General features: G+C 37.8%; 1 protein-coding gene across 2 annotated transcripts in view; it reads right to left on the minus strand.

Annotated features, from left to right (window-relative positions):
• LOC108675572 (paramyosin, long form) overlaps positions 1 to 11392 on the minus strand; it is a 44293-nt gene extending 32901 nt beyond the window's left edge. Inside the window, exon 1 of one of the 2 annotated variants that reach the window (XM_018163596.2) lies at positions 11170 to 11392. In XM_018163596.2, the coding sequence (XP_018019085.1) occupies positions 11170 to 11277 (108 nt within the window). In that variant the 5' untranslated portion in view covers positions 11278 to 11392. Of the gene's footprint in view, positions 1 to 6130; positions 6617 to 11169 lie in introns of those variants that run through there. The other variant, XM_018163594.2, reaches the window with a different exon arrangement.
• Between the last annotated feature and the right edge of the window lie 7936 nt (positions 11393 to 19328).

Consider the following 19328-nt stretch of genomic DNA (forward strand, 5'->3'; position numbering starts at 1 on the left):
AGTGTCCTGGCAGTGCATGGCAGTGCAGTGTCCTGGCAGTGCATGGCAGTGCAGTGTCCTGGCAGTGCATGGCAGTGCAGTGTCCTGGCAGTGCATGGCAGTGCAGTGTCCTGGCAGTGTATGGCAGTGCAGTGCCATAGTAGGCAATCCGGAAGCAATAATGAACAAGCTTTAAGTGATGCAAGGAAAATAAATAATTGCTGCTTACATATCACAACAAGATAGGCGCTTTACGTTGAATTGATTTCGATTAAACGTGGTTCAACGAAAGTAATTCGTAATCAACGATTTTATCTTGGGGGACTGTCAGCCATCAATCGGTCATGGAAGGACCAGTGTTATGTTAGTCACAACCTATTACTGGACTGCAGCACAATGCTACACTGTTCAAAAAAACGGTAAAAAAACGGTCTCAACGGCGTTCTAGTGGCCGGCCGCTAGTTAAAAATAGACCGTTTATCCGTTTTTTCAGATGTTGTACGGATTTCTAGTGTTAAATTTAAATAAAACGGCCATACGGTGTTTCTTTTCACGTGTCGGCCGGCCACTAGAAGGCAGGTGAGACCGTTTAAAAGTGATTTTTCTTACTGTGTAAAATATTGATAGCGTCCTATGTTAAGTCCTTGTTCAAGGTTTTGAAATTGGATTGAGATGCAGTGCCTATAAGCGTCAATGGTTTGCCAAGGTGTCAATGTGTCAATGGTTTGCCATGGTGTCAATGTGTCAATGGTTTGCCATGGTGTCAATGCGACAATGGTTTGCCATGGTGTCAATGTGTCAATGGTTTGTCATGGTGTCAATGCGACAATGGTTTGCCATGGTGTCAATGCGACAATGGTTTGCCATGGTGTCAATGTGTCAATGGTTTGCCATGGTGTCAATGCGACAATGGTTTGCCATGGTGTCAATGCGACAATGGTTTGCCATGGTGTCAATGCTGTCTCTTATACACATCTAGATGTGTATAAGAGACAGNCATGCTGACCTGCCATGCTGACCTGCCATGCTGACCTGCCATGCTGACCTGCCATGCTGACCTGCCATGCTGACCTGCCATGCTGACCTGCCATGCTGACCTGCCATGCTGACCTGCCATGCTGACCTGCCATGCTGACCTGCCATGCTGACCTGCCATGCTGACCTGCCATGCTGACCTGCCATGCTGACCTGCCATGCTGACCTGCCATGCTGACCTGCCATGCTGACCTGCCATGCTGACCTGCCATGCTGACCTGCCATGCTGACCTGCCATGCTGACCTGCCATGCTGACCTGCCATGCTGACCTGCCATGCTGACCTGCCATGCTGACCTGCCATGCTGACCTGCCATGCTGACCTGCCATGCTGACCTGCCATGCTGACCTGCCATGCTGACCTGCCATGCTGACCTGCCATGCTGACCTGCCATGCTGACCTGCCATGCTGACCTGCCATGCTGACCTGCCATGCTGACCTGCCATGCTGACCTGCCATGCTGACCTGCCATGCTGACCTGCCATGCTGACCTGCCATGCTGACCTGCCATGCTGACCTGCCATGCTGACCTGCCATGCTGACCTGCCATGCTGACCTGCCATGCTGACCTGCCATGCTGACCTGCCATGCTGACCTGCCATGCTGACCTGCCATGCTGACCTGCCATGCTGACCTGCCATGCTGACCTGCCATGCTGACCTGCCATGCTGACCTGCCATGCTGACCTGCCATGCTGACCTGCCATGCTGACCTGCCATGCTGACCTGCCATGCTGACCTGCCATGCTGACCTGTCATGCTGACCTGCCATACTGACCTGCCATGCTGACCTGCCATGCTGACCTGCCATGCTGACCTGCCAGGCTGACCTGCCATGCTGACCTGCCAGGCTGACCTGCCATGCTGACCTACCATGCTGTCCTGCCATGCTGACCTGCCATGCTGACCTGCCATGCTGTCCTGCCATGCTGACCTGCCATACTGCCCTACTCTTCTGAGGCAACCGTTACTTATTGTTAAGTTTTATTATTTTATTTCGATCATGATTAATTATGTATTAAAATATCACAAATTATACCCTTATTGTTTTTTTAATAAAATTAATGAATTTACCCGACAGCTTTAGTCGTAGCATAAGAAATTCGTTTCAACAATTATTATTCGGAAATTCATCAGCTAATTAATTGAAGTCAGAGCTGAGCATCATAAAAAATAACTTCATGCTTGCATCATCCGTGGACTCCCAATGCGATAACTAATTGCTGGTATCACGAATGCCAGGAATCATGAATACAAGTATCATGAATGCCAGGAATCTTGAATTCAAGTATCATGAATGCCAGGAATCTTGAATTCAAGTATCATGAATGCCATACATATCATCAGTGTGAGTGTTGATTACTTTGTTCTGTCGATGTCCATGAAGGATTTTTCAACAATATTTTTATTTCGTTATGTAATGTAATGTTTCGATGTTTTTATTTCGTAATGTAATTATATTAATAACATGTAAGGTAATAACATGTAAGCCGTTATGACTAATTTACTTTAATTAATGAGCCGTTATTATGTAATTCATGTCAATTTTCCTGACGTCAATGCTAATTTTTTTTGTCAATAAAGTGATAAAAAAACATGTTTTTTCTTATTTGATGTATCAACAAATCCCAGCGTAACTTTTATAGCCATATTATACTATTTAATACAGCTATTAGCATTATTAATATTAACTATTCTATATGCTGTAAATCACTGATATACAGAATAGCACGGATTATTATTAATACGGATTATAAATGTATCGTTATTATTTTTGCTATTCTATACTCTATAAATCATTGATTTTTATCCGTTTCAATATATTAATTGGCAGTTCAGTATACCAACTGAGAGCGTCCTGCATAACAGAGTTTGTACTGCACTGTTTTCTGCTACACGCGTCAGTAAAGAACGTCGCTTCGCTCACAGGGGAACCTGAGCGTTTTATATTTATTTATATATACATATTTATATTAGCATTAGATGGCATAATTTTCTTATTGAAACACTTCCAAATAATGACCAAAGAATGCACTATATTCCAATTTGCAGGTAATCAAAGTTCGTCAGATGACGTTAACAGATCAAAAGGCAGCTCACAGCAAGGATTTATAATATATTTAACGACGTTTCGAATGTATCAATATGCATTTTCATATTGATACATAATCATTATGTACATAAGTACATAACGATTCCCTGCAAATTGGAATATAATGCATTCAGTGGTCGTTTTTCGTACATATTTATATATACATATTTATCTATAAATATTTCTATATAAATATTTATTTATAAAGATACATCATATTTATCACGCACTGTGGTCTTTCATATGGGGTCATTAGTCCACTTATAGGTAATACCTGAATAAATGACGTGATTATACTGATAAGATAAATAATTACATTATTCCCCATCATTTTCTACGAACTTAAACATCACTTGGAATTTTTTGAAGAATGCAGGAATATTGAGGGAGACCTTAATTGTATTAAATGCAACTAAAAAAGATGTAATTAATTCTCTCGACTGAATCCCTGTCAAATTTTAATTGGGAAATGGATCGCTCAGTGGAAGTCGTGTCTTCGTGCAACGTTTCTCATTTGCGTAGAAATCTTAGTTTTAGTCTAAATTTCCGTTAAATTCATATAATAAAAAATTAAATTTAGCCTCTATTTCTGTCAAATTTTCCTTTCCTACTTCGCATTGGTGCAGTCTTCATTAGCAGCTGCGCAAGAAATTCACGATTTTTTTCTGAATAACTCACATGGAATTCATTCTAGCTCATATAAAAATGTTTATTTTTTTAAAGGTAAATGGTTTTTATCCCATAGGAAATTTTTTTCTTGTTCACGAATTATTTCAAGTCAAAATTCCCCAAATTAAATAACTAGAGAACTTCAATTTCTATCTTAAATTTATATTTAAAAATTGAATTCATATTTAAAAATTGAATAATTAGTACATGATTAACATCGTCATTTTCATCATATATATTTAGAGATTTAATCAACCCAAAAAGGCAGTTTTTAGCAGCAGCAGCATAAGCAAAGAAAAATTATTTTAATTGAACGGCAGAAGAATCTTCCTGGAATATAAGTGCGGCTGGAAATGGCTGTTGTCATCCCTCATTCCTCCCCTCAGTGTGGACAACCCTCATTCCTCATCATCCCTCATTCCTCCCCTCAGTGTGGACATCCCTCATTCCTCCTCATCCTCAGCTGTCTCTTATACACATCTAGATGTGTATAAGAGACAGGTGTTTGATGAATTACTTCGTGTTTTATTGATGAATTACTTCGTGTTTGATGAATAAATTACTTCGTGTTTTATTGATGAATTACTTCGTGTTTGATTAATGAATTACTTCGTGTTTTATTGATGAATTACTTCGTGTTTGATGAATAAATTACTGCGTGTTTTATTGATGAATTACTTCGTGTTTGAATAATGAATTACTTCATGTTCAATTAATGAATTGCCTCGTATTAGATGGATGAATAATACAATAATGTGTTTGATAAATGGGTAAGACTACGTGCTTGATGAAGGGATATTTAAGACCACCAGTTTGTTGAAGGATTGACCACGGGCTTTATGATGGGATAAGATTACGGTTTTTATAAATGGATAATACCAGATGTTTGACGAAGGAAAAAAACAACGTGTTTGCTAAACAGAGAATACCAAATGTTTGATGAAAAGATTAGACAACTTGATTGATGATATCAGATTAAATGTTTAATGAAAGGATCAAACTACTGCTGGATAAATGATCAGACCGCGTGTTTGAAGAAGTATAAGACGACGTGTTTGAAACGTTAATTAATTTTTGGTTATTAATTGGAATTTTGTTAATTAGAGTTTTGTTTATTGGAAATGACTACATGTTTAATATAGAAATGACTGCACGTCTGATGAAGAACTGATATTACATGTTTAATGCAGGGATTACACTAAGTGTTTAGCGAATAAATAATACGACGTGTTTGATGATTGATTGAGAATGATGATCGGAATGATTTCTAAGAAGGATGAATGAATGATTCCACCGCTCATCACTAATGATCAGTGATATGAAGGTCACTTGATATTGTAAAGAAGATTAAATAATGGTATTAAAGATTCGTGTTTTATGATTAAAATATAAGTATTAATTGAACTGTGGGTAATAAGTGTTGATGAAGGGAGATAGAACCGTGTCGGACTAAAGTGTGAAGGATGCCTGCTTTATGATGATAAAGGATGCGCATCATGATTGTTCTTTGTCTGCATAATCATAATTAAAAGAAGTATTTGAGCGCCATGGACCAGAGATTAGGACGTGCAGGCAGCGACTCAGAAAATACCAAATAAATTAATTGATAGCAAATAGCTTCTCTGAAGTATTGGCTATTTCAGCACGTAACACACATAATGGCAGCTAATAATTGGAAGCAGCGAATGTTCGGCTCGTGTCAATAATAAAATGATATCATTTGTAAAACCTTGAAGTATACACTAGCAGCAGCCGTGTGTCGTAGGAGACTCTGTGCTTATCGATTGCTATCGTAATTTGGAAGTGTGTTGTCATTTATAGCGCATTTTCTCATTTATGGAAAAAATGCACTATTGTGCTCGCCATGTCCGTCCGTCTGTCTGCCTGTTCGTCCGTGACTTCACGTTTTCGTCGACGAGAAAATGCGCTCTTTGTCACTCACTGCAGTGAGTACTGAGTTATATTTTTTGTTTCTTAACATGACTTAGAGTAATAAATATACTGGTTGTAGATAAAATGGAGCGTACTGGCAGTGTATGGCAGTGCAGTGTCCTGGCAGTGCATGTCAGTGCAGTGTCCTGGCAGTGCATGGCAGTGCATGGCAGTGCAGTGTCCTACAATGGTTTGCCATGGTGTCAATGCGACAATGGTTTGCCATGGTGTCAATGCGACAATGGTTTTCTAGCGCCGCCTTCGGCGCATCAGCGCCAAAGGCGACGAATCACATTGACCGGGGACTAAGAAGTCCCAACCTTATCATAAGGTCACAAAGTGCTGAAGAAATGCCTGGTAGATTGTGATTCCTAAATCAAGACTGGACAGGTTGCTCATGTCAGTGGTAGATTGTGGTGCCTACCTCGAGTCTGGACAGGTTGCTCATGTCAGTGTGGTACTCAATGACCACATTGGAGTCCTCATTGGCCCCTCCGCCGCTCCTGTAGGAGTAGGTCTTGGTGCTCGTCTTGCTGCTGCTGGCGGCAGCTGCTGCCACCTTGGAAGAGCTGGATGCCACCGTTGTGCTACTGGTGCCACCAGAAGACACAATCTTTGTGGTTCTGGAGCTAACCACCGACTTGCTGGACGACATGGTTAGTCAAATTCGTTTTTGATAGTCTAGTACAAGCACAATTTTTCCAGCAAACACTGAAGATGAATTATTTCCTTCCAAAACACAGCACAAGGATTTATTTTTATGGACACCTGAATGGTTTATCTTGTACCAGAACAGCGGGTGAAATTGTCCCTACAAGAACAGATTTGTCCAGGAACGGCGGCGGTTGGTGGCTGTTGGTGTGTCCGTCGTGACAGCTCTAGAGACCAACCTCGCTAGAACTAAAGATGGAGGTCCCCTCGAACCCATGACTCGGAGCCTGCTACCCTCTCTCGTCTGCAGCTCAAATTACTACTTACACGCAGCCAACGCACCTAACTATTTCTTAATTGTTACTTACATCAATTAGTTCAAGCTGATTTTATTTGTTGGGGAACTGTGTTAAACTGTTATTATCTGATATGTGTAATTTGATTGGGAATACATAATTTGTTCTGTTTCTATTCTTCGTGCGGGCTAAGCAGGTTGCCCACAGACTTCGGTATAAATAGACTGAAGCTCCGGCTCGGCCATGGCATTTCAGGTCTACTATCAACAAATATTCGCTACTAGCACTCCTTTTCGTTTATTTATTCATGTATTATTCGTAATTTCCTGCACTCTGTTATTTATTTAAGTATTCTCAGTTCGTTTTTGCTTATTATCAATCTAAATTATGAGTTGGCATCAATCCACTATCTAATTTGGACACTATTCTTATTGCCAGTAGCCTCATTCTTTCATTTACTCGCGTTTATGTGACCTCCTTTATTACATTCTCACTAATGGCGTTTAATTGCAATTTCTATGCGATTATTCCTTTTAAATTAATAGATTTAATTTTTATTACAAACTATTGACAATTAATAATGGGTAATTTTATGGTAGTTTTCCACTTCGAATATTACTTCCGTCTTATTTGCATAAATTAAAATTGAATGAGTGTACGTTGCATGCCAGATTTTAGGTGCACATTAAATGGACAGATGATGTGCTAATGTAGTTGGCTTTGTAATGCAGTTTTAAAAAAAGTATCAGTAGAAATAAAAGCTCACGATTTAGGCACATAAACAATATAACGCAATTTCCGTTCGAAAAATCCCGGAAATTGCATAAATTAAAAAATAACTCCCAAAACAGTTGACGTAGTCTTTTGTTCTCTTTAAAACAATTCGAACTTTAAAACAATTTTTATTTGATTTACTGCCATGCTGACCTGCCATACTGACCTGCCATGCTGACCTGCCATGCTGACCTGCCACTGTCTCTTATACACATCTAGATGTGTATAAGAGACAGAGTGTGGACATCCCTCATTCCTCCTCTCCCTCATTCCTCCCCTCAGTGTGGACATCCCTCATTCCTCCTCTCCCTCATTCCTCCCCTCAGTGTGGACATCCCTCATTTCTCCTCATCCCTCATTCCTCCCCTCAGTGTGGACAACCCTCATTCCTCCTCATCCCTCATTCCTCCCCTCAGTGTGGACATCCCTCATTCCTCCTCATCGATCTCAACAGAGATGAAAGATATCCTAAGGAATATTTTTTCTAATTTTTTTTCTGATATTTAAATCATCCCGACAAGCTCAAGGTCATTGACGCGTGGGGAAATTTGGGATTGAGGCTGGCAAAAATTGTGTTTTTCTCATTAAGCGTATTTGGAATTTTTAGAAATTTTTACGGCAGTTTTGAATTCGGCAGGAAATTTAATTTTATCTGGACACGAACATATTGGATGTTCGTCAATACATCGGTTTTATTTTATGCCCTTTAAATTCCAAGAATTTGTATTGATAATTGTACAATTCTTTTGCAAAAATAGTCATACTATATTATTAATATGTGTATGAGTAAATTTTTAATGGAGCTATAAAAACGATTGACTTCATTCATGAGCAATTCACCAAAGTGTTAATGAAACCTGAACGTCATACGTGAATTTATACGAATAAACTATGCAAAGATATCGATTTCATCAGTACGCTTTTTACGTTTCTCAATAGAAGTAAAAACCTATTTGTAAGGCAACCGCATAACAAGTACCATAATATTCTATAATCCCGTACTCTCTTACAATCATTTGAAAAGCAACCATTCTCCCGCAATGACAAGCCTTGTTACTAGTTACACAAATAAGTTTGATATCGCGTGCTACTCCATTCTTTAACGTCACTAATAATCAACAGCGCCCTCTATATAATCCTACATAATTAACAGCGCCCTCCTATAATAAGCGCCCTCCTATATAATCTTACATAATCAACAGCGCCCTCCTATATTATATATAATAAAGTTATGAAGGGTCCTCAATTTTTGACGACTGGCTACCGAAAACATCGCTCTTTATGGAAGTAAATATTTTAATTATTTTCTTTCATTTAACACTCATTGAGAAATCCAAGTTAATACAACAGTCCAGCAACGTTATTCTAACTGAATAAACAATCCACATCTCCGTAGATTGCGATGAAACTGACATTTCCTTGCGGCACGAGAACTAACGATTTTACGCGGATTACGCAAAATTGCGATCCTCCAATTACATTCAAAATGGATCTCGTTTGCTGAACTGTCGTACAATATTTGTCGACAGTATTATAAAATTTATCGTAGTGTAATTTTACCAATAGCTTGAACTTTTTCGTATATCGCAATGAATAAGTTACAGATATGAATAAAATTAAATTAAGTAATTTTAACAATGACAATCATTTCCATAATATGTAATTATAACTTCCTAATAATGACTCATTACTGCATTTCCATCCTAAATTTTTATTGTAAAATTTCGGAAAGTTTTTTCGAAAGAAATTGAGACTACCATGTTTTAATTCATAACTCGGGCTTCTCTTGCAAAACATTTTAGTCCTTAACTCAGCATCAGCAATATTGTCAACAAAATTCAATTTTTATCGAAAAATTTTTTTAATCAATAAAAATTCAATTTTTATCTAAATCTATCCTTTAGAAATCATTTCAATAATTCAAACTAAATTCTTGTTTTCGCAGAAATAACACCTAAAGACAGGAATTTTTGCGAATCTCTAAACATTACAAAGAATATTGCTCATGCTGTTACAATTTACATGCTTTTCTCGCTACACAAGTTGATACATAGCGCATACAGTAAAACTGTTTTCCCGTAAAAAAACTATAATAACCTCGTATTTTAACCTAAATTTCAATGTTTCTCATAAAATGTGCTTGCGTTCTTACGCCATTTATGTTGGCCTACAACGGCAGACCTGTTGGCCGCTGCATTACGCTCTGCCATCTCACGACCATTGCATGGCCATTACACGGTCATCACACGGCCATCACACGACCATCACACGACCATCACACGGCCATCACTCTTTCATTATACGACCATCACGGTCATGGCTATGGTCGTGGCTTTTTTGGTCAATGAGAACACAGTATTTTCAGTCACGAAATAACCCGGCACCGTTACTTCCCTTCTTCCTCTGCATGTGTATCGAGTCCTTTGCCTGCATTGATTCAGTATTGTTCTTTTTTTGCCTTTTCCACTCATTTTTAGCGCATTTTTTCATGTACGGAAAAAGGCGCTATTGTGCCCGTCATGTCCGTCTGTCTGTCCCTCCGTCTATCCGTCCGTTTGTCCGTGACTTTCGTCGACGAGAAAATGCGCGCTGTCACTCACTGCAGTGAGTACTGAGTTATATTTTTTTATATCTTTGCGGCTCCGTTTAATTTATTTACTCAATTTTATTATATATCCTTTTGAAAATCAGGAATAGATAATTATATGTGATATATTTCTTATTTATTAGTCATTCATGAAATAAAACCTATCCTTCTTGTAATAGACTTTTGCTTGTAAAATACTCATGCACGCACAATATGAATGTGACAACAAATCTATATTTGATACATGAATCGGTACTATATTTGACACATGCAATAATATGTTGAAGAAAAGGCAAGCATTTTTCCAGTTTTTTTTTCTTTCTTTCCGTCTGCCGAAATTTGAAGACCTGTTCATACAAAAGTCTTTGTATTTCAGTTAGTTTTGATCTTTCAAGAGGAAACCGTTGACATTTTCATCTCGCCGAGAAAGAAAACGTATAAAATTTGTTCGTTAATACCCCATCTCGGTCGGCGATTGCGCCGCTGATGACGACTTATTGGCCATCGTGAGACCTGAGCACCCATACGTGGCGAGAACATATTTAATGCACAATAAAAGGCTCTAGATAATTTTTTGTTGTTTTATATATCAATTTTAGGCTCGGAAATGCTAGGAAAAAATATAACTCAGTACTCACTGCAGTGAGTGACAGAGAGCGCATTTTCTCGTCGACGAAAACGTGAAATCACAGACGGACAGACAGACGGAAAGGACATGACGAGCACAATGGGGCATTTTTCCATAAATGAGAAAATGCGCTAAAAAGGCCCTTGATAATTTTTTTGCTGTTTTAAACGAGTATGTTAATTTTGGCCTCGGCAATGCTTGGAAAAAGCACTGAACGATTCTCGTTTACAACTGAACGAAAATCTGCAGTGACGATGAAATTCCTACCATATCAACGTCACTTCTATGTAGGTATATGTTGAACTTTAGAACTGGCCGCCAGTAAATAAAATACCTCATATTACATAATTTATTATTAAATAACATGAAATTAATAAACTTTACTTCATGTATGCGAAGACCTTGAAAAATTGCGCGGTCATAACCGTAAGAGGAGTTTACACTTTAAATTAATCCATAAATACTTATAAGTGCTTGAAATAAAATAAATGTAATAATGGTTTCTTTATTATAAGTTATGAATTTACCTCAAGTGCAGTGTTGTGAGCGACGAAAGTCTGAGAAGTCGTCACTTCGGCAGGATTGTTGCCGCTCCTGTACGAAGACTTGGTGTAGGTCAGTGCGGTAGACGGCATCTCGAATTTTCCTTTAAAAACTCTTTTCTAAGGAAATATATTATCTTCGTGAAGGAGCGATCGGTCGAAGATGTTACCACAAGGTTTCTGTTCGCGCTGTGGAGTTGCGAGGTGCACTGAATTGAATAGAACCTTACCACCTCCCATGAGGAGGCTTCAGCCCACTCCGAGCCATGGTATTTTTGGGGCGGTAACTTTCGTAGTCGTCGTTTGTTTCGTTGCTTGAAGCTCTGAGGTAACTTGACTGTGTCGTTGTTGCTGCTGGTAATGTTGTTCTGACTGCAAATAGCAGCTGGATCGTCATAGCGGTTTTAAGGATAGTTATCCATCATGTGCTCATCAGATAGTTTGGGATATTTCATAATTTTGGTCGAATTTCATTTCACTTTAACTGTTGCACGGCAGCTTTTATTAAGCAGACCGTTTTTATTTATTTAATAAAGTTATGCGGATAACAGTAGTTAATAGTCATACAGGAAAATCTAATCGTAAATATCAGTTAATGAGGATAATGTAGTGCTGACGCCATTGAGAAATTGTAACGCACTTCACACTCTGTAATCTAAGACTTCATTTAAATTGCAATACTGGAATACACTATAAAACCTTCGCATGAATATAACAGGAATTCTTTTCAGATTCATCTTCTGCATCTTAGAAATTCCCTGTTTACTTAGAAAATTCGCTTAATAATAATTATTTTTAATGTAAATATGCAAATATAGTGTAATCATTATTGATAATGCTATAATCAGCAACATTTTAACCTGCATTTTTTAAACATACCTTCATAAGTAATGACCACAATTTTTTTATCACACATTATGCATCAAATCATTCATTTCAGAGCAGAAAACATGGAATTAATTGCGAAGAAATGCGCTGCACGGAGCAGGTTCACGAAATGCGCGCACCGCTCACGCTGGCAGACGCTAGAAATAGCGCTGCCTTATTTGGCTGAGCGAACTGCAGCTTACCTTACCGCTGAGCCATCTGTTGCTTGCTCTGAGCCATCTGTTGCTTGCTCTGAGCCATCTGTTGCTTGCTCTGAGCCATCTGTTGCTTGCTCTGAGCCATCTGTTGCTTGCTCTGCACCATCTGTTGCTTGCTCTGAGCCATTTGTTGCTTGCTCTGCACCACCTGTTCCTTGCTCTGCACCATCTATTCCTTGCTCTGCACCACCTGTTTCTTGCTCTGCACCACCTGTTTCTCGAAAATTTAATTTCTCTCACTTTTACGTTGAATTTGTCATTAAAGCAACCATTAAAATAAGACTAACGTTAGCTCTTGATAACCTATTAAGTTAATCCTTCTCTTGCTTAATTTCATTACAATGTTCAATTTACCACTCATGCTTGCATTCATGCATTCAATTTACCACTCAATCAGGTCGCGTCGTCCGCAAGGCAAACCAAAATACAAAACATCTCCTCAAGTCTACGGACAGGTAATGCCCGGTTTTAAAAGCACAACACTTCGAAATGTTTCGCTACTTTGCCATTTAGTTTAGTTAGCTGTATTAGTTCCGGTCAACACTCTATATAGTAAACTCTATAATATATATTAAACATGATAATATATAGACGATATTGCATGGTATAGTAAATACTATTTGTTACTATTTACTACTATACTATACTATTTGTTATCGTACATCAAATTTTACATCGTGAACGCACCTCTTCTAGGACACCAAAACATTTTATAGTTTATTTGCTTCTTTGGTTCGTTTTTATGAAATTAACGCCAACACCTAGTTTCTCCTTGCGGAGTTTTCAACTATCAACGGTCATAATCAATGTATGCATTTATCTCTTTATCTATTATTAACGAACACAATTAATACATGCAGTTATCTCTGTATTTATTATTACTGGATACAATTAATGCATGCAGTTATTTCTTCATTTATTATTAACGATCACAATTATTTCATGCAGTTATTTCTGTATTTATAATTAAAGATCACACTTAATGTATGCAGTTATTTCTTTATTTATTATTACCGAAGACAATTATTACATGCAGTTAATTCTGTATTTATTATTAAAGATTACAATTAATGCATGCAGTTATTTATGTACTCTCTTATTGAAGATCACATTATAAATATGCTCTGTTGTTGACATGCATAATAAATTCATGCAGTATTATGTATACTTTATTACATTTTTAACAACATCTCTGAAAATTTTTATCTCTGAACATTTTAGTAACGTTCATAATCACTGAATGCTGTTATATTTATGCTTCTTCATGAACGAACATACTAAATGTTTGCTATTACTTGAATATTTTGTTATTAACGATCATTACTGCATATCAGCATTATGATGGTTATAAACCTCTGAATATCATGAACACTTGCGCACAATTGAGTTATTATATAATGGAATGTTCCCGAGTAAGCCTTTTCTGTGATGATATCACTCGTTTGCTTAAAGGTAAATTCACTAAAAATTCAAAAGCGAAGAAAACTCCACAAAAATTCATCATATCTCTATACAAACGTTTTTAAGTCCAGCTCCATCGTCAATTCGTTCCAGCTCCATCGTCCCACCAAAAAAACGAAAAACTAAATATCTTAATCAACCTCCTGTAAGCATCAACATTAATTACCAAAAACGCTAAAGTTAAAAAAATCACAAGGGCCTGGTGAGTAATGAAATGCCGCCATCATCCTTGAAGATCTGACAACAGTAAAAACATAGATAACAAGAAAAGGAGCTGTTGTAGTGTTACTAAAGATACTAAACAAGACCACCATGCATGAACATACAATTCCTTGTGATTTATGGTATCTGCAATTGTAATGCATTTGAGTAACAAACAATAAAAGAATATAAACCACATATCCGTACTCACAATAACAAAACCTGCTTTATTTGGTGTGTGATTTTCTGAAAAACAACGAGCGGGGTGAAATGCAACTGCTCTCGTGGGTGTCTCTTCCTTCAGAAAATATTATTATTATTCTTCTTATTGTTATTATTATTATTATTATTGTTATTATTGTTGTTATTATTATTGATGTTATTATTATTGTTATTATTATTATTATTATTATTATTATTATTATTATTATTATTATTATTATTAGAATACCATTACTATACCCTATGGATATAATTATGTAGTTTGGTCTGCCTGTGCTGCTGCAAAGTGTTAATGAAGTTAAGTTTACCCCTGCGCGTCCATGTTACCTTTTCTTCCTCCAACTCTTGGCTTTGTATAGGAATATCTTACTGTTAATTAATCTAGCTGTGGCTGGACACAATTCAATTTCGGGTCTCATCTCAGGTTTAGAGAATGCCAAACCTAACATTATATAACCTAACTCATCTTAATCTAATAACTAATAATTTTCCTCAACTTCTTTTCTTTCTAAAACATGATTTTCGACATACGTTCATCACGGAAAGAAAGCCATTCTTAACGCACAACTTTCAAGTTCTCCTAACTTCGGTCTTCCTGAAAATCACAAAAATCGTCTAAACTTCAGGCGTCTTAAAACTCGATGTTTTCCACCTTCAATTTTGAAACACCTTGTCTTTCTTGCCGGAACTCTCGGTATTATTATTTTTATGTTGTTGGAAAACCTATTTTGAGTCGCGAGCAGGCATAACAGAAATTATGGCTTTGCCTGCAGTCAATGACTTGAAAAACTCCATTGACTGAGATGGATGAGGTCGTTTTTTAGTCCCGTAACAATGATGGACTGAGTCTACTGGGGCTGGCAATCCCGAGTAAATGCAGGAAGAAAAGAGCAAAAAAATTCCAATGGATTTCAATTTCTTTCAGATTTATATACCATTAAATAAAAATTGCATTAAAACATATTGCACATTGACTATGGAATTCAGAAACCTGAGAATGCTGAGATTTTAAGTTATATTTATCACTTATCTACCCATATCTGCAAGCAAGCACAATCTGCGGAGAAAAATTACGTATGCATATCACATATGAATAAAAACCTATATAAATCCCTTCTGCTTTTCTTCACGAATGGATCACGAATGGATATTTGTCACTTTGGGCTTAGATTTTTTTATCACGCCTTCAAAGCATCAATTAAATATATTGAGTAATTATGTAAATACGTGTAGAAATTGGATCTTGAATACAAGAATTTTTAATAGTCACAGAGTAATAATTTTCATTATTACAGAGTCAGAGAGTATCATTATTACAGAGTCAGAGTATAATAGCCACAGAGTAATAATTTCACAGAGTTTCGCCAAACCTTGAATAGAAAGTTTTTACTAAGACAGATAAGGTCAAAATGATTCATTTCAATATATGGGTCATGTATAGGCACACGCGTGATATGGGCTTCATATAAAACAGGGAATTAAAATGGACACATTGGTCGCTCATTTCCACATGTGATGTGGAGATGATTGCACAATTATCAAATTGACAAGCAGGTTGGTAGAGGGCCTACTTCACTGTCCGAAAAAACGGTAAAAAAACGGTCTCACCGGCGTTCTAGTGGCCGACTGACACGCAAAAATAGACCGTTTATCCGTTTTTTCAGACATTGTACGGGTTTCTAGTGTTGGCTAGAAACCCGTAAGGCTAGCTTAAAAATGAGAGAAGACGTAGTAATGAACAGGATATTTGAAAAAATGTTGATCTTGTCACCCATTCAATTGTTGATCGTGTCACCCCATTATCAGGTGATAATTTTTTTTTTTTTTTTGGAATTTTTTTTATTTTTGGAACGTACTTTCGAAAATTGAAAGGGGAAGTACTCATACTGTTATCTTTTGTTATAGTAATCATTTCGGCTAAAATATTTTTACCATTTTTCCCACAAATAAAAGTCCAATTTGAATACATCCTCGTTTTCTCAATATGGAAGCTCGTCCACGAATCGTATTAGAGATACAGGACAAGTCCCGAGAATATTCCGATATTGCGGATATAAAACGTCCGCTGATCCAACTTTATTCAAACTCCCCCAGTAGTCGTCAACACGGGAAAGGACCATAATATGGAGTTGCTGCTGAAGTTTTTTAGAACTCTCGAAGTACGAATAACGTTTTTTTAGAACTCCTTAACTATTGAAATCCTGTAAGTCTTCCAAGTAGATTCGTGAAATGAACAACTGTATCATCAACAACTCCATTATAGAGCCCTTATACGTGAGCTCAGGTCGTGATTAAGGCTTCATATCTCAAATTGAATATGAAGTAATTGAGCTAAATTGAAAAAATTTTCTCCCCCAGTTTAGGTAATTAAATATCAAGCCGTAGCAAGTGCCTATAGTGATCACTAACTTATGGGAGAGGAGTGAGCTATAGTGATCACTATCTTATAGGAGAGGAGTGAGCAATAGTGATCACTAACTTATGGGAGAGGAGTGAGCTATAGTGATCACTATCTTATAGGAGAGGAGTGAGCAATAGTGATCACTATCTTATAGGAGAGGAGTGAGCAATAGTGATCACTATCTTATAGGAGAGGAGTGAGCAATAGTGATCACTATCTTATAGGGGAGGAGTGAGCTATAGTGATCACTGTGTTATATGAGAGGAGTGAGTTTCCTAGATTCCACTAGAGGTGCTTACTAACTACTACTAGAGGCACTTGCAAGTTGTATTTACTAGAGGCGTTTACTAGAAATAAACTAGTTCCCGGAAGCCAGACGTTGAGACGCCGAGTCTCAGGTGCCTGTGAGCTGCACTTCCCCGTTAAAAAGTTTCTCAGAAATTTAAAGTTCTGAAGAACTTTTTCCCGTACTAGGAATTTCTATAACCTGACTTCAATTTCACCACACTGAATCGAGATGTTTTAATAAGATGACGTCTGGGTCTTCGGGCCTAATTTGCCGTGTTATTTTTAATATAATTTTCGAATTTAGGCGAAATATCGACTTCAGGTGAACGCGAGTCAAGTCTTAAACACCATACCTTGATCATCATATCAATATCTTATTCATATATTGTAATTATTACATAATTTATTCATGATAAACATAACCAGTGTGAACAACTTTTGCAATAATTCTGATTTTCATTCAATTCAACTAACCGCTTTAATTCTTTGTAAGAGAAAAACAATAAAAAATTTTGAATGTAATTTTAAAAATGGACCAGGTTTAATTAATTTATTCAAATTGTTGATTCAGAAATTAATTAATCAATGGAATCCCTTCAGAATATAGTGGCGCAACATTTATTAAATTTAATACGAACTGCCAGACACATAATTTACATACGGTGGCCTGTGAGACTGACACCGCAATGGGCGGCGAGAACATGACGGGAAAAATGATGATGAATTCCAAAAAGAGGATAGTATCACTAAGAGGGTAGTGTCACTAAGAAGATAGTGTCACTAAGAGGGTAGCGTCACTAAGAGGATAGCGTCACTAAGAGGATAGTGTCACTAAGAGGATAGTATCACTAAGAGGATAGTGTCACTAAGAGGATAGTATCACTAAGAGGATAGTATCACTAAGAGGGTAGTGTCACTAAGAGGATAGTGTCACTAAGAGGGCAGCTTCACTAAGAGGATAGTGTCACTAAGAGGATAGCATCACTAAGAGGATAGTGTCACTAAGAGGATAGTATCACTAAGAGGATTGTATCACTAAGAGGATAGTGTCACTAAGAGGATAGTGTCACTAAGAGGGTGGCGTCACTAAGTGGGAAGCGTCACTAAGAGGGTAGCGTCACTAAGAGGGTAGCGTCACTAAGAGGGTAGCGTCACTAAGAGGGTAGCGTCACTAAGAGGGTAGCGAAACTGAGATGGTAGCGTCACTAAGAGGTAGCGAGGTAGCGTCACTAAGAGGTAGCGTCACTAAGAGGGTAGCGTCACTGAGAGGGTAGCGTCACTAAGAGAGTAGCGTCACTAAGAGGATAGCGAAACTGAGATGGTAGCGTCACTAAGAGGGTAGCGTCACTGAGAGGGTAGTGTTACTAAGAGGGTAGCGTCACTGAGAGAGAAGCGTCACTAAGAGGGTAGCGTCACTAAGAGGGTAGCGTCACTAAGAGAGTAGCGTCACTAAGAGGATAGCGAAACTGAGATGGTAGCGTCACTAAGAGGTAGCGAGGTAGCGTCACTAAGAGAGTAGCGTCACTAAGAGGGTAGCGTCACTAAGAGGATATCGTCACTAAGAGGGTAGCGTAACGAAGAGGGTAGCGTCACTAAGAGGGTAGCGTCACTAAGAGGGTAGCGTCACTAAGAGGTAGCGTCACTAAGAGGTAGCGTCACTAAGAGGTAGCATCACTAAGAGGGTAGTGTCACTAAGAGGTAGCGTTACTAAAAGGGTAGCGTCACTAAGAGGGTAGCGTCACTAAGAGGGTAGCGTCACTAAGAGGGTAGCGTCACTAAGAGGGTAGCGTCACTAAGAGGATATCGTCACTAAGAGGGTAGCGAAATGAAGAGGTTAGCATCACTAAGGGGGTAGCGTCAATAAAAGGGTAGCGTAACGATAAATAGGTAGCGTTACAAAGATGGAAACGTGTCAAAGAGGGAAATGCAAAAAAGAGGGTAACTCCCCACTGATGATAACGTCAAATTGAGGGTAATGAAAGTGGCGAGCCAATGCCATATGCAGGTCTCCAAACGGACGAACTTTAATGCAAATAAGCCCGCTGTAATTAGGATGATAACCAAGTCGAAATTGGACCTCATATATCGAGGTCACTTTTTCCTGTCTCGAAATTAAAACAACAAGCACAAATGAATGGGTTTCCGATGCTCACTATAGGTACGATTGGAAATAATCTTTTTAAGGGAATCTATTTATAAAGAGGTGCGGTAGTTTGTACGGAAGAAGATATTAATAAGAAATGAAGAATTTGTCGCCAATGAAATAAAGCAATAGACTTGATTTACGCCTGCACATCTAAACTGCGAGTCTTTTTATCTGAATTATCCATAAATAGTCGTTTTATTTGGATGTTATTTGGAAAAATCTGCATATATATTATTCGAACATATTTATGGCACTTCGACGAGCCATTACTCAACTTTTAATTTTGTAAGTTCATTAGAACGCTGCCATTTATATTTTAATTAGATGTTTGAGAACGTTT

This window comes from Hyalella azteca, unplaced genomic scaffold, assembly GCF_000764305.2.
Source record: "Hyalella azteca isolate HAZT.00-mixed unplaced genomic scaffold, Hazt_2.0.2 contig223, whole genome shotgun sequence".
In the NCBI taxonomy this organism is placed as follows: Eukaryota; Metazoa; Arthropoda; class Malacostraca; order Amphipoda; family Hyalellidae; genus Hyalella; species Hyalella azteca.